At 46.0% G+C, this 22,423-nt stretch overlaps 1 protein-coding gene across 2 annotated transcripts in view; it reads left to right on the forward strand.

The window, feature by feature from the left end:
• ADAM8 (ADAM metallopeptidase domain 8) overlaps positions 1–22,423 on the forward strand; it is a 98,370-nt gene that overhangs the window by 52,774 nt on the left and 23,173 nt on the right. For both annotated transcript variants that reach the window (XM_074958612.1, XM_074958613.1), the window contains exons 8-15: positions 803–871; positions 1,895–2,064; positions 2,830–2,911; positions 7,254–7,402; positions 7,733–7,910; positions 12,753–12,842; positions 14,751–14,946; positions 15,711–15,810. In XM_074958612.1, coding sequence (XP_074814713.1) covers positions 803–871; positions 1,895–2,064; positions 2,830–2,911; positions 7,254–7,402; positions 7,733–7,910; positions 12,753–12,842; positions 14,751–14,946; positions 15,711–15,810 — 1,034 coding nt within the window. The remainder of the gene's footprint in view (positions 1–802; positions 872–1,894; positions 2,065–2,829; positions 2,912–7,253; positions 7,403–7,732; positions 7,911–12,752; positions 12,843–14,750; positions 14,947–15,710; positions 15,811–22,423) is intronic.

Here is a 22,423-nt window from a genome sequence, read left to right on the forward strand (position 1 = left end):
CATAGTCTCTTGTCACTTCCTTAGTGTCCTTTAGATACTTGGACCAACCAGCCCTAATGTAATTTAGATCTTGAAGTTGCTTGTCTCTCAAGGTTGCTTGTTGTAGCTGGTGTAGTCTCTTTTCCGGCACTGGTCTGTATGTGTCTACACATCCACGTACAGCTTTACATCATCTTTGAGTTAATGGGTAGATGAGTGTGATGCTGGGATATGTGACAGAGGGTCTGCTACTACCACATTTTGCTCAGGAACATATTTAGCAATTTGATTAAATTGCATTAACCTTAGCAATAGACTTTCGTGTCTCAGTGGTCTTGATCCAAGTGCTTGATCTTTTCCATTGATGAGGGTTATAAGTAGTTTATGGTCTGTTATCAGTGTAAATGAATCCAGTCCACATAGGTAGCTGTAAAAGTTCTCTCATCCCCATACACTGGCCAGATGCTCCTTTTCAATCTGTGCGTTTCGTTTGTCTGCTTCTGTGAGTGTGTGAAAGCAAAATACATCTGGCTTCCACTGAGGTCCATGTTGCTACAACACTATACCACCTAGGGCATAGCTGCTTACACCTGCGCTGACCCCCATTGTGGGTTTGTTCACATCACAGTATTTGAGAACTTAGCTTACTAGAGAGATACACCAGAAGTGTTCACTATAGGATCCTTTAATACCCTGCCAGGAATGGCTGTTGTGAGCTTAAATAAGGTGTGTTACGTGTGGCACACCCACAGGCTGAACAACCATACGGTTGAGCATTCCATTACAGCAACTTAATTGGAAATCTCTTTGTTTCTTCCCTTAGTACAAGAAATCCAAAGACATGCGGATGATTCAGAATCGCATGAAGGAAATTGTAAATCATGTTGACAAGGTAACAATGAGGTATCCCCAGGCTGCAGTGAGGATGGGGTCCTGTCCTGCAATTCTTGCTCAGGCAAAGCTGCCAGCACTGCTAAGACCGTTCCCACCGACTCCCATGTTGTAAGGCTGGCAGAACTTGTCCCATGGTTTGCTTGCAACTATGAACTCTTGTTACACACGCGAGTCAAAATACAAGATCACTTTCCTGTTTAAGGGACAAAAGACCATTGCTCCAGTTTTCAGCCGTTATAAGAATAGAAACTGGGGCTGACTGGAATGTCTTCCTGTGCAAAGTACGGGGCCCATCTCAGTCCTGCTAGGCAACCAACCAGATGGAAAATTTATTAACACATTCTCTGTATCATGGTGTTTGTGGCAGGCGCTTTCGAGAGACAATTGTTTGCAGTGTGTAAGCAGCGTGCTGGGGCAGTACAGAACGGGAGAAATGGCACTTACAGGCTCAGGCCTGATCTGGCAGGTTCCTGAGCACTCTGGCCCTGATCCAGGAGAACCCATAAGGATGTGATTACCTTTAGGAATATATGTAGACCCATTGATTTCACAAAGGCTGGCCTAAGGCTCAGGCCCCAGTGGGGCTGCTGCAGGGTGCCCGCTAGTACTGCGTGTCATGCCATTGTCTAGCCTTAAATTAGTCTGGGAGAGTTCAGTTCTCCTCAGAGCAGCACAAGTGCCCTTCCCGTTGCTTTTGGGATTGCCAAATCATGTGGCCCAGAGCTGCAGGCCAAACAAGAATGGTGAAAACTACCGGGGTGTTAAAAGCTGACTGAAATGTGACGGCTTCCTCCTGATCCCTTTGATAGGGATCCACAGGCAGAGCCTGGCTATGCATAGCAGTAGAGGCTATGGGTTTGGAATTGCATTCTGAGTGAAAACGATGAATTCTCGCTCTCCCAGAAGGGCACAAGGCTCAGGTACCAAGCCTCCGTCCTGAGTGTTGCCAAGTGCCATCTTTGTGTGGAGGGATTCTGTCTCCTGCAGTCCAGCTCTAATACAGTCTCTCTTTCTGCTGCAGCTTTATCAGACTCTTAATATCCGTGTGGCCTTGATAGGCCTGGAAGTCTGGAGTTACAAAGACAGGATCACTGTGAGTCCAAACCCAGACACCACACTGGACAATTTTCTTCACTGGCGAGAGACTGAACTGTTACAGAAGAAGAAGCATGACAATGCCCAACTGATCACGTAAGCACTGCCATTACACTGCCCACAACATGAGCCAAGGCTGCTGACCGTGGGCACAGGGCTCCGGGGAGCCCAATGCTGGGGCTGAGATACTTACAGTATCTGATGCAGTAGGAATGCCCAGATGTGGTCTAATGTCCGTTGTTGGGTTTAGCGTGCGAATGCTGGGTGGGATTGGTGCCTGTGATACAGACTGGGTGATCTGGTGGCCCCTTCTGGCCTTAGACTCTGTTACTCTGAACTCTGTGTGGCAGTGCTAGCGTGGTAGGACTGGTCAGAGAGAGCAGTGCAGGCATCCCTGACTCTGAGAGGGCTGGTACAAGCTGCTTCAGAGGGCGGGGCAAGAACCATGAAGTGGCCAGTTCTGGGATAACCTTCCCACAGGTGACATGCCTTCCTGACCTCCATCAGTTAAGTCTTGGTCATTCCCCAGAGCAGGAGGATTTAGATCTCTTGCAAATTTTTGGTATAAATGGAGATGTTGCTGGGAGCTGCTGGTGGGGTTTCTGGTTTGCTGGGAGCTGTGGGGTTGCTGGGGTAGCTGGGGGGACATGTGGGGAAGCTGGGGGGAGTTTGGTTAGCTGGGATATGTGGGGAGTAATATGTAGACAGGGCTATAGTTGATGTGGTACACTGTGTTTGGGGGACACAGTACCAACACTAGCATGCTGTGCCACTGGCCATGGATGTGGCAATGCTGCTTGAGGCCACAGTACTAATTGTGGATGATGTTTGTCCTTTTATGAGTGTTTTGCCTTCCTGCAGAGGCATAGACTTCCAAGGCACAACGGTGGGACTGGCCAAGAAGTATGCAATGTGCACCAGGGACTCAGGAGGAGTAAATCAGGTGGGGCTTGATAACTGCTTCTATTCTAAGCAATAGAAGAGGGACAGAAGTGAGATCCCAGAGCTGGGGGCACGCCAGGGCCTGATGGCAAAGAAATCACCCTCTGCTTCTGGCTGATCTGTACCATTGGCTCCATGGCTTCCCATGCTCTTCCTGTCTCCCCATCAAACTGAAGGCTCTCTGTGCTTTGCCTTTCTGGCTGCGAGTGACACATGCTCATGCAACCAGGGAGGGGCTATCTCCAGCTCTACCCAGCTGTAGGCCTCTCTGTGCTGGCTCAGGGAGATCAGAAAGGCCAAATCCTGCCCAAATGGCACATTCCATTGTGATCTGTGACCTAAACGCTTAGGGCCACACTCAGCTGCCTGTGAGCAGCTTTGATTGGTTTGACCAGACTTGACCCTGGGGGTGCTGCAGGTACCCACCATCAACATGGACGGAGATGTATGGTGGACGAGTGGCTCCTGAGTAGCCTGGAGCTTTTTCTGGGGTGGAATGTACAGTGTTCAAACTCTCTTTTTACAAATGTTTCAAACACATGGAAAGAGCCCAGCTGCTCTCCCAAAACAGCTACAGTGACACAAGACCTTTCCTTTTTAGCTGCCTGGGACTTGATTTATATATTAAAAAAATCAGACTCTTTGAATGTTCCCCTTCACCCTTTCTCTATCCACACCCAAGCCTCTCAGCCCAAGAAGTGAGCCCTCAGGAACTGAAATTGTTATTAAATCTCCATTTGGGTCCGCGCTGTTGTATTCTGTGTTTACTGGAATTGTAGTAGTTGACTTCTGGTTTTCTAGCCAATTAGGGCGGCAGTGGAGCTCGAGTTCAGAGGAGACATAAGAACGGCCGTACTGGGCCAGACCACTGGTCCCCTGTTCTGTTCACTCCCTCTAAAGCCTCTGGTAGCAGCCACTTCTGACAGTGGCTGCTACCAGATGCTTTAGAGGGAGTGAACAGAACAGGGCAATTACCAAGTTAACCATCCCCTGTCATCTAGTCCCATCTTCTAGCAGTCAGATACTTAGGGACACTTAGAGCATGAGGTTGCATCACTGACCATCTTGGCTAATAGCTATTGTTGGACCTATCCTTCATGAACTTACCTAATTCTTTTTTGAACCCAGTTATACTTCGGCCTTCACATCATCCCATGGCAACGAGTTCCACAGGTTGACTGTGCGTTGTGTGAGGAAGTACTTCTTTCTGTTTGTTTGAAACCTGCTGCCTATTAATATCATTAGGTGACCATGGTTCTTGTACCATGTGAAGGGTTAAATAAAACTACCTTATTCATTTTCTTCACATCATTAATGATTTTATAGACCTCTATAATATCCCCCCTAAGTCAGCTCTTTTCTAAGCAGAACGGTCCCAGTCTTTTTAATCTCTCCTCATGTGGAAGCTGTTCCATACCCCTAATCATTTTTGTTCCCCTTCTTTATACCATTTCTAATAGATCTTTTTTGAGATGGAGTAACCAGAACTGCATGCAGTATTCAAGGCATGGTTGTATCATGGATTTCTATAGTGGCATTTTGATATTTACTGTTTTATTATCTCCCCCTTTCCTAATGGTTCATAACATTCTGTTCGCTTTTTTGACTGTCGATGCACATTGAGCGGCTGTTTTTATGTTTTCCAGTGTGCGTTACTTTGCATTTATCAACATGTTGTTGCTCAGTCACCCAGTTTTGTAAGATCCCTTTGGAACTCTTCGCAGTCTGCTTTGGACTTCGGTATCTTGAGTAATTTTGTATCACCTGGAAACTCTGCCACCTCACTGTTTACCCCTTTTTCCAGATCATTTATGACTAAGCTGATGAACAGCACTGGTCCCAGTACAGATCCCTGGGGGACACTACTAATTACCTCTCTCCATTTTGAAAACTGACCATGTTTTCCCACCCTTTGTTTCCTGTCTTTTAACCAGTTACTCATCCATGAGAGGACCTGCCCTCTTATCCCATGACTGCTTACTTTGCTTAAGAGCCTTTGTTGAGGGATCTTATTAAGGGCTTTCTGAAAGTCCAAGTACACTATACCCACTGGCTCACCCTTATTCAAATATTGGTTGACCCCTTTAAAGAGTTCTAATACATAATATCCTTTTATAAGTCATGTTGACACTTCCCCAACAAACTGCGTTCACCTATGTGTCTGATAAATCTGTTCTGTACTATAGTTTCAACCAGTTTGCCTGATACTGAAGTTAGGCTTACTGGCCTGTAATTGCCAGGATCGCTTCTGAAGCATTTAAAAAAAGTTGGCATCACATTAGCTATCCTCCTGTCATCTGGTACAGAAGCTGATTTAAGCGATAGGCTTCATGCCACAGTTTGTAGTTCTACAATTTCATATTTGAGTTCCTTCAGAACTCTTGGATGAATCCCACCTGGTTGTGGGGACTTATTACTGTTTAATTATCAGTTTGTTCCAAAACCTTCTCCTCTGACTCCTCAATCTGGGACAGTTCCTCAGATTTATCACCTAAGAAGAATGGCTCAAGTGTGGAAATCTCCCTCACATCCTCTGCATTGAGCACTGATGCAAAGAATTCATTTAGCTTCTCCGCAATGGCCTTGTCATTCTTGAGTGCACCTTGATTGTCTAGCTATGGCCCCACTGATTTTTTGGCAGGCTTCCTGCTTCTGGTGTACTTAAAAAAATTTTGCTGTTAGTTTTTGTGTCTTTTGCTAGGTGCTCTTCAGATTCTTTTTTAGCCTGCCTAATTATACTTTTATACTTGACTTGTTTATGTTCCTTTCAATTTTTCTTAGTAGAATTTAACTTCTGATTTTTAAAGGATGCCTTTTTAACTCTAACTGCCTCTTTTACTCTGTTTAGCCATACTGTCATTTTTTTGGTCCTCTTATTTTTTTTTTTGTCATACACATTTAATTTGTGCCTCTATTATGGTGTTTTTTAAAAATTTCCATGCAGTTTGCAGACATTTCACTCTCGTGACTGTTCCTTTTAATTTCCATTTCACTAGCTTGCTCATTTTTGTGTAGTTCCCCTTTTTGAAGTTAAATGCTTCTGTGATGGGGGCTTCTTTGGTATTCCTCTCCCACAAGGATGTTAAATTTAATTACATTATGGTCGCTATGACTGAGCAGTTCGGCTATATTCACCTCTTGGACCAGACCCTGTGCACCACTTAGGACTAAATCAAGAATTGCCTCTCCACTTGTGGGTTCAAGGACTAGCTACTCCAAGAAACCTACATTAATGGTGTCTAGAAATTGTATCTGTTTTCTGTCCTGAGGTGACATGTACCCCAGTCAGTATGCGGATAGTTCAAATCCTCCATTATTATTGAGTTTTCTATTTCGTAGCCTCTCTAATCTCACTGAGCACTTCAAAATCACCGTCACCATCCTGGTCAGGTGGTCGATAGTATATTCCTACTGCTACAGTCTTATTATTCAAACATGGAATTTTCTATCCATAGAGTGTCTATGGTACAGTTTGATTCATTTAAGATATTTACTGTATTTGATGCTATGCTTTTTTTTTTACAGAGAGTGCCTCTTCCCAACCAGCATGACCTTTTCTGTAATTCCTGTATATTTTATACCCTGGTGTTATCGTGTCCCATTGATTATCATCAGTCCACCAAGTTTATGTGATGCCTATTGTATCAATGTCCTCATTTAATACCAGGCACTCAAGTTCACCCATTCTAGTATTTAGACTTCTAGCATTTGTATACAAGCACTTATAAAATGTGTCAATATTTAGTTGTCTGCCTTCATGGGATGTAAATGAATGGGACTTTTTTTCATTGGGCTGTTTCTCTTCAGCTCCTATCCGTACTTTGTAAACGTCTGTCCTTACCTCTTTACTAAGATATAGAGAATCCCTGTTAATAGATCCTCCCCTAAGAGATGTCTCTGTCTGAACTGTGTGCTCCTCCGCACTTGTTAGTTTTCCCCCAGGCTTTAGTTTATAAACTCCTCTATGACCTTTTTAATTTTACCTTCCAGCAGTCTGGTTCCATTTTGGTTTAGGTGGAGCCCATCCTTCCTGTATAGTCTCCTCCTTTCCCAAAAGGCTCCCCAGTTCCTAATAAACCTAAATTTCTCCTCCCTACACCATCGTCTTATCGATGCATTGAGACCCTGCAGTTCTGCATGTCTAACTGGCCCTGCACTTGCAAGCGTTTCAGAGAATGCTACTATGGAGGCCCTGGACTTCAATCTCTTACTTAGCAGCCTAAATTTATCTTGACATTGAACCAGGCAAGAAACTATGGTGATGGGCATGGTAGAAACCCAAAGAAAGATAGGACTGAAGCATTTGGTATCCACTAGCCTGTATCCTTCTTATTGTTGCATAGGACCACAGCTTGAATCCTATAGGAGCTGCCTCAACCATGGCTCATGAGATGGGACACAACCTGGGAATGTCTCATGATGAAGACGTTGGTGGCTGCAGCTGCTTGGCCCCAAAGACCGATGGAGGATGTGTTATGGCAGCTAGTGTTGGGTAAGGAGAACAAAAAGAGAATGGCCATGGGCATCGAGCATCACTGTCCAGTGTACATATTGACCTCGGATTGAACGCATCAGGCTGGTGCCCCTGTAGTTAAGGTACTCACTTCCATTGAAATCAATGGTAGCACTCTTATGGACTTTAGTGAGAGCAGATTGAGTCCTCATGGACATTTTCTTCTTCAGCTTTATGTTTTTTGGAAGGTTCGACTCACAGATGTTTTAGCTGTGAAGGGATAGAGGTGTTGTGCAGTTAGTGCTGGTAAATGGAGCTTTTAACCAGAAAGTGCTGTTTGCCATAATGCCTGTTTTTCTTTCCCTCCAGCATGATTTACCCAAAGTACTTCAGCAGCTGCAGTGTAAGTGACCTGCAGAAGTTTCTAAGTGATCCCCGGACTAGCTGCTTACTGAATGTCCCCAAGGCTGATGAGCTGTATGGGGTGCCTGTCTGTGGAAACCAGTTTGTAGAGCGAGGGGAGCAGTGTGATTGTGGGACGCCCAAGGTATGTTGACTCCCACTGGGAGATTTTAAATAAGGGAAGGGAAGCGTGGCAGCGGAACTGTGGGTTGGTCTGGAACCCACATGCCCTGCCACTGCATACGAGCTGACCAGAGCCAATGAGCTGTTTTTGTTGCTGCAAGCAGATTTCCAGAGCCCCTGCTGCTGTAGTTGCCTGATGAATAACGCTTCCTTCCTGGTTCTTCACTTGGTGTTGCACATATTTCTGCTTAAAAGTGACTTGTGAAAGATGTTTTGCATCTTCAGTTTGTGCCCCTTGGTTTTGCTTGTTTGTGCTGGATACAGAGGGCCAGAGAAGCTGGGTTTTTTTTTTTTTATAGTAAACAATGATTTCTTCTGCTTGTTTCAGCTTCACACATGGCAAATGTGGCTTCCCTAGTTGTGTTTGAGGACTTTCTGGGTGACATAGAGCATATGATTCTTACTATGTATATTGCAGCAGTGCCTGAAGGCCTCAACCAAGATCAGAGTCTCAGTGTGCCAGGCACTGTACATACACCTAGTGAGGGACAGTCCCTGTCCCAAACAACTCACAGTCTGACCAGAGCAGACAGACAGAGTAGGGGAAGGGTTTGGACACACAGGCAGAGGCCAGGCAAGGAAAGATCTGCCAGTGCCCGGTTAGGGCCAGCATTTTGTTGGGTTTTATTTTGGCATGAAAATCCCCACAGTCTCTGCTGATCCAGCTAGTGGATCGGGGAACAGGCCAGAGACCTTCCCCTCTGGTGGAACCCACAGTCCAGTTCTACTTCTCCGGTATCAAGTAGGGAGTTGGGGGGAACCCGGGCCCACCCTCTACTCCGGGTTCCACCCAGGGCCGTGTGGATTGCAGCTGTCCACAGTGGCTCCTGTAACAGCTGCGTGACAGCTACAACTCCCTGGGCTACTTCCCCATGGCCTCCTCCCAACACCTTCTTTATTCTCACCACAGGACCTTCCTCCTGATGTCTGATAACGCTTGTACTTCTCAGTCTTCCAGTAGTATGCCTTCTCACTCTCCACTTCTTGCAACTTTTGCTCCCAGCTCCTCGCACGCACCACAAACTGAAGTGAGCTCCTTTTTTAAAACCCAGGTGCCCTGATTAGCCTGCCTTAATTGATTCTAGCAGCTTCTTGATTGGCTGCAGGTGTTCTAATCAGCCTGTCTGCCTTAATTGTTTCCAGAAAGTTCCTGATTGTTTCAAAAAACTTTCCCTGTTACCTTACCCAGGGAAAAGGGACCTACTTAACCTGGGGCTAATATATCTGCCTTCTATCACTCTCATGTAGGCATCTGGCCTGACCCTGTCACAATATGTATTCATGTTTCAATTTCAATTCAAATTTCCAAAAAATCACTAAATTGGCAACACTGCATGTAACTAGTTCACAAAACTGGTGGGGGTGTTGGGGAAATTCTTACCCCCATGGGGGGCTGTAGGGAAATCCATTGCAGCCTCACTTATTCCCATTTCTATGCTTACTGCGTCTCAGGGCCAGGGTGCCCCCTTCAGGGGCATCAGGGAATCAGCGCTCAAGCTGGGTTGGTCTGTCAGGTGTACTGGCTGGGCAACAGAGCAAGTAATAGGCCAGGCCTCCTGGATGAGGACTGAGCAGGCAAACAGTCTATAGCTCAGGCCTCCCAGCCTAAGGGTTAGCACTCAACCAGCCCCGAATGCAAGGCTGGAATTGGCGGGACTTGGGCCCACCCTGCTCCACTGTGTCCCAGTCCAGGGCCCTAGAAGTAATGGGTGGTCCTGTCGTGGGGTTGGCAGGGAAACATGGGGTCGCTGCCTCGCCTCATGGTGACACAACAGGACCAATGTCTCATTTCCTAGGCTTCTTCCTACTGGTGTCTGGTGGGCAGCTACGCAGCCACTAGGAGCTGGTTCCCAGGCCTCTTGCCGAGCAGCTCGCTCTCCATTCCCTCTTCAAGTTTTTCAGTCTCCCGGGACAGTGGTTTGCCTTCTCTCCAAACTGGCTCTGGAGAGTTGTTGCCCGCCACAGCCTATCAGAGGCTCCACTAGTGGTTCAGCTCCCTGGGAAGGATTTCTGGCTCTTTCCCTGGTCTGGCTCCAGCTGAGCTGCAGGATCCTACTCTTATACTGCCTGTTCCACCGCTGCACTTCCTGCGAAGGGGATGGTGCACAGTTAGCTGAGCCCAGCAGGGTGAGTTAAACCCCGTCTGCATCGGAATGAGGCCATTCTGCCTCATTACACCATTACAGCAGGATCGCTTATTTCCATAACCAATTACTCCAATAACGCCATTCCATTACTGGTATAAGGCATTTCACACGAGTATAACCTACAAGGCATTGCATGGATTTAACTGGTTATCATTCATTTGGTACAGAAAATGTGAGTTCCAGCCCCAGGAAGCCATGAAGGGTGCATATCCACTTTGTTTTCCTTTGCAGGTCCTCTTTAAAACACAGATCTGCTTTCTGTATGTAACTAGAGTTGGTCCAATAAACTGGTTCATTAATCTCTTCACAAGTAGAAGTGCTGAGTTTTGGTGGTGGTTGTTTGTGGGCTCTTACTATTTTCTATTCATGTGCATTTGGGTGAGTGCTGGATATTTATAAAATGTTCAGAAATGCCCCAAGGTTCGTGAATTTTAGCACAATCAGTCACAGACCATTGTCAGGAGTTGCGGCATTAATGCTTAGCGTTGTCTCCAGCCAGTCTCAGGCCAAGCCCTCCTGTACATTTTTTCCCATGTTAATAAAAGTAATTATTCAGAATGACTCTGCGGTCTTTCCATTCCCACCAGTGCAGAGGCTCTGTGGTAAGACCCCTTGCTGCACACTCTGGTAGATAGGTTTCAGAGTAGCAGCCGTGTTAGTCTGTATTTGCAAAAAGAAAAGGAGTACTAGTGGCACCTTAGAGACTAACCAATTTATTTGAGCATAAGCTTTCGTGAGCTACAGCTCACTTCATCGGATGCATTCAGTGGAAAATACGGTGGGGAGATTTATATACATAGAGAACACGAAACAATGGGTGTTACCATACACACTGTAACGAGAGTGATCACTTAAGATGAGCTATTACCAGCAGGTGAGCGGGGCGGGGAGAAAACCTTTTGTAGTGATAGTCAAGGTGGGCCATTTCCAGCAGTTAACAGGAATGTCTGAGAAGCAGGGGGCGGAATAAAATGGGGAAATAGTTTTACTTTGTGTAATGACACATCCATTCCCAGTCTCTATTCAAACCTAAGTTAATTGTATCCAATTTGCAAATTAATTCCAATTCAGCAGTCTCTCGTTGGAGTCTGTTTCTGAAGTCTTTTTGTTGAAGAATAGCCACTTTTAGGTCAGAAATCGAGTGACCAGAGAGATTGAAGTGTTCTCCGACTGGTTTATGAATGTTATAATTCTTGACATCTGATTTGTGTCCATTTATTCTTTTACATAGAGACTGTCCAGTTTGACCAAAGTACATGGCAGAGGGGCATTGCTGCACATGATGGCATAGATCACATTTGTAGACGTGCAGGTGAACGAGCCTCTGGTAGTGTAGCTGATGTGATTAGGCCCTATGATGGTGTCCCCTGAATAGATATGTGGACACAGTTGGCAACGGGCTTTCCTGCAAGGATAGGTTCCTGGGTTAGTGGTTCTGTTGTGTGGTGTGTGGTTGCTGGTGAGTATCTGCTTCAGGTTGTGGGGCTGTCTGTAGGCAAGGACTGGCCTGTCTCCCAAGATTTGTGAGAGTGATGGGTCGTCCTTCAGGATAGGTTGTAGATCCTTGATGATGCGTTGGAGAGGTTTTAGTTGGGGGCTGAAGGTGACGGCTAGTGGCGTTCTGTTATTTTTTTTGTTGGGCCTGTCCCGTAGTAGGTGACTTCTGGGTACTCTCCTGGCTCTGGTAGATAAGGGGGGAGTTCCCTCTAGCACTTCCTGCTCAGCTGCCTGTTCTCAGCAGCTGCCCAAAACTTCTGCAGATCTTTGGTAACTTTCTGATTAGTGCCAGGAATTTGATCAAGGAGCAGTGACTGCAGAAACCTCTCCAGGCCATGCCTGTCTTCTCTTTCTCTCCTGTGACTCACATCCTTCTTAATACACCCTTTCTATCCAGTGGGCAGAGGGTTTGGCAATGTACTCTCTCTGGTGCCGGAGCCCTGCCCTCTCCAGCAAGCAGTATAGAAGAAGTGGTGTTTCGCACCTTCCCATGGTGTTTAGTTTGTAATCTTGTGTTCAGGTTTGGATTTAGATTTTTGAACTTGTCAATTAAGCAGATCACTCCAGGGCAGCCAGTCTGCAAAGCACAATCTTTCTCATCCTTGGTCTGAAAGTCAGCCAGAGGGAGATAGCAGCACAGAGTCATCCAAGGATCAATAAGCAGATGTTTTGTTCTCCTGGTGCTCACAGAAGGATGTTATCCTGCTATTTATCTATTCCCAGCTACCCTCCCCCGGTTACTGGCTGTGTCTTCCTGGGAGGGTACTGGCCTGCTATTCTGACATCCCTTTTCTGTAACATGGGGATAACAGTACGTCCCCTTCATTGTACAGTGCTTTGGGACCCATAGAAACATGCTATAGAAGAGCTAAGAATGATTATAATAACTATGTCCATAGTCAGAAGCTAGTAACAGATTGCTGTGTGGGTAGGAATGTGGCGTACAGATAACTTCACAGTGTACTCACAGGAGAAAACAGTGCCATCTCTGCCTACATCCCCCAGTGGTGCCATACAACAGGAGACGTACACAGCCCTTCTGCAGGAGCCCCCCTTGATGACGTTCAAAGGGTTGCTGATTTTAGGAGGTTCTCCAGGTGACTCACTGCTCCCATCCCCAGTGTATCCACTCCCTAACCCATGTGTGTTGTGTTTGTTAGGAATGCAGGGATCCCTGCTGCAACGCCACCACCTGCCGACTAAGTGACGGAGCAGAATGTGCTCAGGGAGAATGCTGCCAACGGTGTAAGGTAAAATCAGTCTCCGGATGATGTCTGCTAGGAGCTGCCTTGGGGAAGTCTGGCTGATTGACAACTGGGGAAAAGGGCCCAAAGAAATGAAATGAGGCCAATCCCCCAGCCCTGCTAAAGTGCCCAGCACATGGGTGCATGAACGTGATATTTCCTGGCTTTATGGTCAGCATATTTCTCCTCAAGGTGAGACTCTAAGTAAGCCCAACACGCACATGCTACTGCCAGGTTATCGGGTAAAATGGTATGAAGCCGCTGGGATGCTCAGAGATGTGAACAAACATGTCTGGCTTCTCAGGTAACCCCTAGCTACACCAAAGCAACCATACAGCTCTCTGAGTCAAGGGCTTTGTCCCGGGGGTCCCAAAGGCTGCCAGTCAATAGCATTGTAGCCCTAATTAAATGGATTAAAAACTGACTAACTGAATGTAGGCTACACTTACAGGCTGGGGGGCTGCTTTTTGGAAAGCAAGGGCTTAAAAAGGGACTTAGAGTCATGATAGGAACCAGCTGAACATGAGCTGTCAGTGGGATGCTGTACCTAGGGGTATGTCTGCACAGCAGCTGTGAGGTGTAATTCCCAGCCCAAGTGGATAGATGAGCTTGTGTGCTAAAAATAGCTGTGTGACCAGGCAGTAGCTCTGGCTAGCCACCAGAGTACAATCCCATCTGACTCCATGGGTACATACTCTGGCTTCTAGCCTGAGCCACCACCTATGCTGCCATAACCACAGTTCTGTTTTTAGCTCACTAGCTTGAGCAGAGCTAGCATGCATATGTCTACCTGAGCTGGAAATCACACCTACTGTGTAGATATACCCTAAGGGGATGAATGTGATCCTTGGCTGTATAAGCAGGGGAATATTGAGCAGTAGCAAGGAGATGGTGTTATCTCTGCATATGGCATTAATGCGTCCAGTTTTAGTGTCCATACTTCAGAAAGGGAATTGAAAGGGTTCAGAAAAGAGCCGCAACAATGATTTGAGTTCTGGAAAACCTGCCTGCCAAAGAAAGACTTACGAAGCTCAATTTATTTAATTTACCCAAGAAAAGGTTAAGAGATGAATTGATCCCAGTCTATTAGTACCTACATGGGGAGAAGACTTTTACAGAGGGATCTTTAGTTTAGCAGACAAAGGCAGAATGAGATCCAAAGACTGGAAGCTGAAGCTAAAGACAAATTCAGACTAGAAATAAAGCTTATTTTTTTAACAGGGAGGGTAATTAACCATTGGAACAGCTGATGTAGGAAAGTGGTAGATTCTCCATCATTTGTAGTCTTTAAATCAGTACAGAATGTCCTAGTGTGAGACATCCTCTCGCTGAACCACGAGATATGGTTCTGAAACAGGAATCACCGGTGGCTGTTCCTGTTGTTCAGGAGGTCACACTAGATGATCATAATGGTCCTTTCTGGCCTTAACAGCTGTGACTCTGTGGTTAAAAAAAGGTAGTTGAACTCAGTTGCTTCCAGATAACATTGTACAAATTGTTAAGGCGAACAGGTTGGGTGTGAGTCCCTGAGGAAGGGTCACATTACAAGTGGTTGAATGTCTCCAGGGCCAGCTCACATGCTAAGGATGTGTTTTCACTTTCCTGGTCCAAGCAGTATTCACCCATGACCACTTGATGTTGAAGACTGCAGGGTAGGGCTTAGCACAACTCCCCAAAGTCATACTCCAACCCCAGGTAGTTCCCTGACTAAGACCCTGAAGTCTATATACTGAAGTCTATACCAGAGCTCCAACTGGCTTTGACTTCAGTGGGACCAGGATCAGCCCCTCCCACTCTGCCAGATCAGCAATCCAGCCAGGGAATGTGTAAGGCTAGGGTGCAGCCTGACTGATGGGCACTCGCTGACACCCCCACGCCCCCCATTCCTTGGGGATTGTGTTTGTGTTTGCTAAGGTGAAGGCTGCTGGTGTGTTGTGCCGTGCCAGTAAGAACAGCTGTGATCTGCCCGAGCACTGCACTGGCCTCTCAGCAGAGTGCCCGGAGGACGTCTTCCAAGAGAATGGTGTGCCGTGCCAGTATGGGAATGGCTACTGTTACAACGGGGTGTGCCCCTCGCACAGCGAGCACTGCCGCACACTCTGGGGTGCAGGTAACATGGCTCTTTGCATGCGCTCCTTCAGCTCCATGCTCACAGGGCGAGCTCATGCCAGTGCAGTGCTGTGTGTATCCATTGCTGAGGCTGCAGCACATAGACTGGGAGCCCAAGTCTCCCTCAATGCTCTCATGGGACATGCACCCACCCATCCCAGCAGTGTGCATGGCACTTGGCAGGCTAGTTGCTGTAACCCAACAAAGTCAAGGGCAGTGGCTTGCACTCTGAACTTTAGGCCACTAGTTTAGGAAGCTACAGATAAGCCCAGGCCTGACTAGCTTGGCCTTGGCCTCTCTGTGAATCAGTTTCCCCACTTCACTGTGTGTAGGACAGGAGGGATTGGTGATGCCAAATCAGCTGCCCTGGCCACTAAGTTTGAGGGCTTCAAAGTTCCTTAAGTCAGACACCCAAGATCAGAGGCTTCTGGATTCTATGGCTGCTTCTGGAAGTATTGGCCTTAATGTTTATGAAGAGCTTTGAGATCTTGGATGGAAGGCACTAGGGACGGGCATTGTTTTATCACTAGTTCCTGACGGAAGGGTGATGTGGGTTGTAAGGTGCCCAGTGGGATGCAGGGAACTGTGGAGCCCCAGAGTCACCTGCCAAAGGAAGAGGGTGGTGGGGGAAGTTTTCGATGTGCCTGGTATTGGGGGAAAGGTGGGCAGAGGTGTCACCCCATGAGGTGTGGTGCTGCTCACACAGGCTCAGCTTAGCTTGCCTTTGTGAAACTCCAGCGTCAGCTCTTCTCTGTGTTCCTGCAGAGGCCCAGGTGGCCCCTGATATCTGCTTTGAGTACAATGGCCGCCAGAAGGACTACCTGCATTGCTTGACAGAGAACGGAAAAAGGCCCTGCAGCCCAAAGTAAGGAACTGAAGCACCCAGTGCCAAGGGTGTGTGAGTCTGTGCATGGGAGTGGAGTCACTGTGAACTGATCCGGAGTGGGAGGGAATCTTCACTGGGAGATGGCGTTGTCACTGTGAGCCAGTCCTGAGGGGGAGGGGATCTCTGTGGGGCGAAGGTGGAATCATTGTGAACTAGTCCCATCGGGCAGGGGATCTCTATGGGGAGGGGGCGGAGTCACTGTGAGCTGGTCCAGTGCGGGAGGGGATCTCTATGGGGACAAGGCAGAGTCATTGTGAGCTGGTCCCAGGGGAGGAGATCTCTATAGGGAGGAGGTGGTGTCCCCAAGCTGCAGTTCCAGGCCATTGTGTGAGGGGCCATGCTCCAGTCCTTCGCTTTCAGGGACAGGGCACTTTTTTTTATTTTAAGCCATGTCTTTATCTAGGAAGTTTTGACAGGTTTACAAATTCAAGCTATGTAAATATCAGAGACAATACAGTAATCATTACAGCAGTGTTTAGAGAAACACTATTCAGTAATATAATTATTGAATCTCTCTATTTAGCAGGGTTTTACCATGTTACACTGAGCACCTTTACACTACTAATGACATATCATTTCTGGTGATTTTATTAAATGTAGTGAATTCTCTGATTACACACATTTAACAGACCAGGCCTGTCTACCAAATGTTAAATAAACAAACAAACAAAAAAACAACTGGACAGGTGTGCTGGTTCTTTTGCAGACGAAGGTACTTTGTCTGAATAGTGAATAAATGGTAACTAAGTATCTAAGTAACTATTTGTCCCCTATCTATTTTGTTGGGTATGTAACTGGTGTGTTAATTTTTCCATAACAACCTCCCATGTTTTTTGAACCGTTCTTCTGTGGTTAGGCTATCAGTAGCCCAGCAGCTTGGGATCATTTGGTAATAAATATCCAACAGTTGGTGATATCTGATTACGAATTTCATCCCAGTACTGTTCAGTGACTGAACATGTCCACTATATATGCATAAAATCTCCTCTTTCACCACAATTTCGCCACCATTTATCCCCATTCAATCTCTCTCTCTCTCTCTTTCTCTTTCTTTCTATGTATATAGCATAACCTGTTTGAGTTGAAACAGTATCTTAAATACATTTTCTTTTATTGTGCTACAGACTGAGGTTTACTGGTCCTGTTTTCCAGATCAAAGCCCATTCGTCTGTGGTAATTCATCTATCCACGTCCTTTTCCTACCATGTCATATATGGGCATTTTTTTGTTAGGAAAGTTATCTGCAGAGATGTCAATCAATAAATTAATTATACTTGTTTGTTTCCTAATTGAGCAGACCCCATTTCTTTTATTAAAGTTAGCTTTCTGTATAAAACTGCTTTCCTAGAAAGTCAAAAAACATAATGCATAACTTGAAAGTACTAGTACTTGGGAGAGGAGAGTGGTCCAGTTAAAGTTAGTTTTGATCTCTAAATAAGTTAGAAAAGTTTCTTTGCTGAATAACTGGCCAACTGTGCGTATTCTATGGCTTTTCAAGTCTTTAAGCGCTCCGGTTCGTGATTTGGGTTAAGATTTGTATTGTTTGCAATGGGTGTCACTGGTGAGGTAACATGATTTATTTAATCTCTAGTTCCATCCCAAACCCATAGCTTACGATAAAGAATGTGTACAGATTTCTGGAGCGTGTGATTTTTTTTTTTGTATTAGTCCATGGTAGTCTAGAAGAGCTTACATTGCCACAATTTTCTTGTTCCGTAAAGACCCAGTGTTTGGCTGGTTTAGAGTCAACTACTGGCTGGTTTAGAGCCCCCAGTCAACTACTGCTTTGAGCTGTCTGGTTGGATAGAATATTGGGAACAGCTAGTCCACCTTGGTTAATGGGTCAATACAAAGTATCTGGACTCACACTTGGTCTTTTCTTAGTCCATATAAATTCTAACAACATCCTCTATATTCCTGCTAGAGTTTTATCTGGTTTGATTACCAGGAAGATTTTGAAACAAGTAAAATATCCTTAGAAAATGTTCATTTTGACTTTGGCTGTTCTTCCCAATCAAGAAATTGCATATTAGCCCTAGCACTCCAGATCTTTTTTCATTTGCTGAAGTAGTGGTTTGATATTTTAATCGTAAACCCTGTCTAGGTTGCTTAAGATACAAATTCCAAGATGCTCCGGGTGCCCCTAAACCTCCAACTGCCAGAAGCTGGGATTGGACAACAGAGGATGGATCAGTCAAAATTGCCCAGTTCTGTTCATTGCCTCTGAAGACTACTGGACTAAATGGACCATTGGTCTGATCCACTGTGACTGTTCTTGGGTATCTTACAGAATTTGTTGCCCATTTGTACCCAAATGTTTTCTGGGGGAATGACTTCTTAAGTCTGGCAAATTTAAGTCTGGCAGTTCAGATTTGGCATAATTTACTGTAAATCCAGATGCTTTCCCAAAGTCCTGGATTTCCTTATATATTAATTTTAGGGAAATATTTCACTCAGATAAATATAGTATTACATCATCTGCAAATAAAGCTATTTTCGGATGTGTTCCTGCAAGTTTTATTGCTGTGGTATACTCATTATTCCTTATTCTCTGTGCAAAAGGCTCCATGGCCAGGGCAAAAAGGAGACAATGGACATCCCTGCCTAGTTCCTCTGCATAATTCAAATGGAGATTTAAATCCATTAACTCACACACCTGCTTTTGGGCTGGTGTGAAGAGCATTTTAAGGAACTGGGGACCAATGTCCACATAGGACAGGACTTGAGACAGAAAGTTCCACTCTATTCTACCAAAGGCTTTCTCTGCATTAAATGATAACAAAATAAATGGATCTTTCTTTGCTCTAGCATTATGGATGATTCCAAGGAGTCTTTGAATATTGTTTGAAATTGTCTATCCTTAATTAACCCAGTTTGATGTGAGCTTATATTCACCAAGAGCATGGACTGCAATCGGCTAGCTAGTATTTTTGCTAAAATCTGTCATGATGCATCAGTGATATGGGCCTATAAGAACTACATATGGTAGGGTCTTTTCCAGCTTCAGGGTAGAACAATAGCTTCTTTGAGTGATGGTCCCTATGTGTATTCCAAAGGTGGGTATACATGTCTACCTGAGTCTGGAAATTCTTCCAAGCAGTATCCGTTGGCCTGCACATGCGCTGTACAGAGGCCTCAACTAATGAGCAGTGCTCTCCAAGCATATGCCTAGGAGCAGAACCTCCACCACTTAAGCCCAAAGACTCTTCTTCTAGGGCTAACCATCAGGGAAGAGGGCACTCCCATGGAAACTTCATGCATGGAACCTGCAGGACTGGCTCTGCTAAAGACCCCCAGATTGGAGGGCAAAGCAGTTAAAAAGTTCCATTGATCATCTGGGTACTGAAGTGTAAGGACCAATGTTCAACGGCTCCATCCACAAGCGCTGGTCCAGACCCATTGTCAGTACCACCTCATTCATCCAAGAACTGCCCTGCTGCCATGGACTCCTGGAACTTCTCGGACACTAGGGCATATGGACACTTACATAACACCAGATGATATGTTTTTCCCTTATCAACAGTCTCAGTCTCCTCTTCTACTCATCGTATTTCTTAAAACCTTTCCTGGACCTTTGGCAACTCAACATCTTTATTTGAAAGCTGAAATTCCAGATGATTCCATTGGCAGCAGTAATCCCCTGCCTTCAGGAGGGGATGTGATCTGCGACTCTTGACATGAAGGACGTATATTTCCATGTGGACATTCACTCCTCACACAGGTTTATGATCGGCCAGGAACACTTCTAGTTTCAAATCCTCTCCTCTTGGGCAAGCAAGGGCACCCAGAGTATTTTGAAAGGTTTTCTCTGTGGTAGCAGCCCAGATGAGACGCTAGGGCTATATGATATTGCCATACCTGGATGATTGGCTCCTGGTAAGCTGCTCACATCAGGAGGTCAAGTCGGTAACAAGGTTCCTCATACAGCTTCCATCAGATCTAGGCATTCACTTAACTAGAGAATAGTCCGTTTTGTCACCCACAATGTCGATAAACCCTATGGGGCAATTTTATACATGGTTTCCACGAGAGCGTTCCTCCCCCTCAGTCAGATTTCATATCATGAGCACCCTTATTTCACGCATTACCTGCAGACCAGGAACTAAAGTGCACAGGTGCCTTTCACTGTTAGGCCTCATGGCCCCATGCACCTACTCGACACCATTCTCCAGGTTCCACTTGCGGTGCGTGGAAACCTGGCTCCACTCATTCTATCGACTGGACAAGGAGCCCATTCCCACCAGAGTTATCTCCTCCATTGCCTGGTGGTCGAACCCAGGAAAGATTATGGTGGGAGTTCCCTTCCGCTCTCCCACCCACAGAGCCACCATTGTGATGGATGCCTCCCTCCTGTGGGGGGTGCTCACTTGGACAATGACATTGCTCAGGGCACCGGGACTCTAAAAGAGGCCAGACTACACATCAACATACTGGAACTGAGGGCAGTCTGCCTTACATGCGAGGCCTTCCTCCAGCTCATACACTCACTCCATATACAGATAATGTCAGACTGTGATCTGCATAATAAGGGAGGGGCAAGATCTGATCCCCTCTGCCTGGAAGCCATCAGACTATGGAACTGATGCATCAGGAACTGTATTATGATACAGGCTGCTTACCCTTCTGGATATCCACAACTCCCTTGAAGGCAGACTAAGCAGAGACTTCTTGGCAGACCACAAGTGGGAGATCTACGACACAGTCCTAAACGAGATATTTACACAATGGGGAACACCACAGTGGGACCTCTTTTTATCCCAAACAAACAGGAAGCTTTCCCTATATTGCTCCGCAAGAGCCATGGGTAATGGCTCCCAGGGCGATGGACAAACAACCTCAGATATGCCTTTCCTCCCATTCCTTTGCTTCCACGGTTGTAGGGAGGATATGTCACAATGAAGCCAACAGTATTCTCTTAGCACCCAGACACTTCTGATGAATCCTGTCTGCCCCCTAATTAGGATCCGCCCACTCCCAGATCTCCTAGCTCAGGACGGGGAAAATCCAGCATCCCAACCCAAGGTCTTGCCACCTCACGCCTTGGTGTTTGGATGGGCATCAGACAGAATGCTCATGTTTGGCCCCTGTTCAAATTATCCTTAACTAAAGTAGGGAAGGTTCTACTAGAACCTGCTACCTGGCTAAATGGAGACATTTCTTGGCCTGGGCACAACTCCACCAACATTCTCCAGCCACTGCAAGTATCCTGGTCATTTTAGATTAATCTCCTGTCTTTGAAGACCTCAGGTCTCTCCCTTTATTCGCTGCAGGAGCACCTAGCAGTGATTAGTGCATTCCTCCCTCCAGTGGAGGGACGTTACATCTTACTCACCCAACTATAGTATGGTTTATGAAAGACCTAATCAGGACCTTCCCACCAGTGGTTAAACCAACACCTCAATGGGAAATTAATCTCGTCCTGTCAAGACTCACCAGTCCTCCCTTCGAACCCATGGTGACATGTTCCATGCCCCCACCTGTCCATGACGGTAGCATTTTTGTGGCTGTCTCTTCAGCCAGGAGGGTTGGCGAACTCAGAGCCATCCTGGTGGACTCTTTTTTCACAGAGAAAAGGTCCTTCTTCACCTACACCCTAAGTTTCTCCTTCAGGTGGATTCTGAGTTCTACATCAATCAAACCCTTCACTTACTTCTACTTGCAATGGACCAAACCTATTAGAAAATCACTGAGACGTTCTATCACCATTGCAGAAAGATCACATGGACAAGCTACATCGTCCCAGAACATTTCAAAGTGGGTTTCAGGACGCATCCTACAGTGCTACAGGGTAGCAAAAATCCCTCCCTCCAGATCCACAGTTCACTCCATGAGAGTGCAGGCTGCCTCCAGGGCATCCCTATATCACAAGACACCTGCAGGGAAGCCTCTAGAGTTCTGTCCACATGTTCGCGACACACTGCACTTTAGTTCATGCCTCTGCTGTGGATGCAGCAGTGGAACCTGCAGTGCTGCAAGCATATTTGCTACAAGCTTCCTCACACCCACCTCTAGTCTCAGCACTGCTTGCCAGTCACCCATCGGTGGAAGATACATAGGGACCATCTCTTGAAGAAGTGGGCTTTACTTACTTAACTGCAAGATCTTTGAGATGTGTGGTCCCCATATGAATTCCACTACCTGCCCTCCATCCCCTCTGCTTCGGATCATGTGGGATTGCATTAAGAAGAGGAACTGGACAAGTTTGACCCGCATTGTCTCTTCTATCCTCTGTAGGGAGTATGAGGAGATCTGTGGTGCATGTGTGGGCCAACAGACACTGCTTGTAAGAATTTCTGGACTCAGGCACATGGCGCGCATGCATACCCATGTGTGGAATATAGATAGAGACCACAGATCTCAAAAGAACTCCCAGTTACAATAAGTAACCTCCATTTCTTCCATAGGTTGTTGAAGTTCCTTCCCTAACAGAATAACATTAAAAGTACCACTCCAGGGACCCACTAATACCTCCTTAAATACTTTGTAAAATTCAGCTGGGAAGCCACTAAGGTTTTAGAGTTTTACCACTTTTGATATTTGCTACTGCATCTAAAATTTCTTCTTCTTCTGTTATTTCTTTATCTAAAGTTTC

The sequence above is a fragment of the Natator depressus genome, chromosome 7 (assembly GCF_965152275.1).
Source record: "Natator depressus isolate rNatDep1 chromosome 7, rNatDep2.hap1, whole genome shotgun sequence".
NCBI classification, from domain to species: Eukaryota; Metazoa; Chordata; order Testudines; family Cheloniidae; genus Natator; species Natator depressus.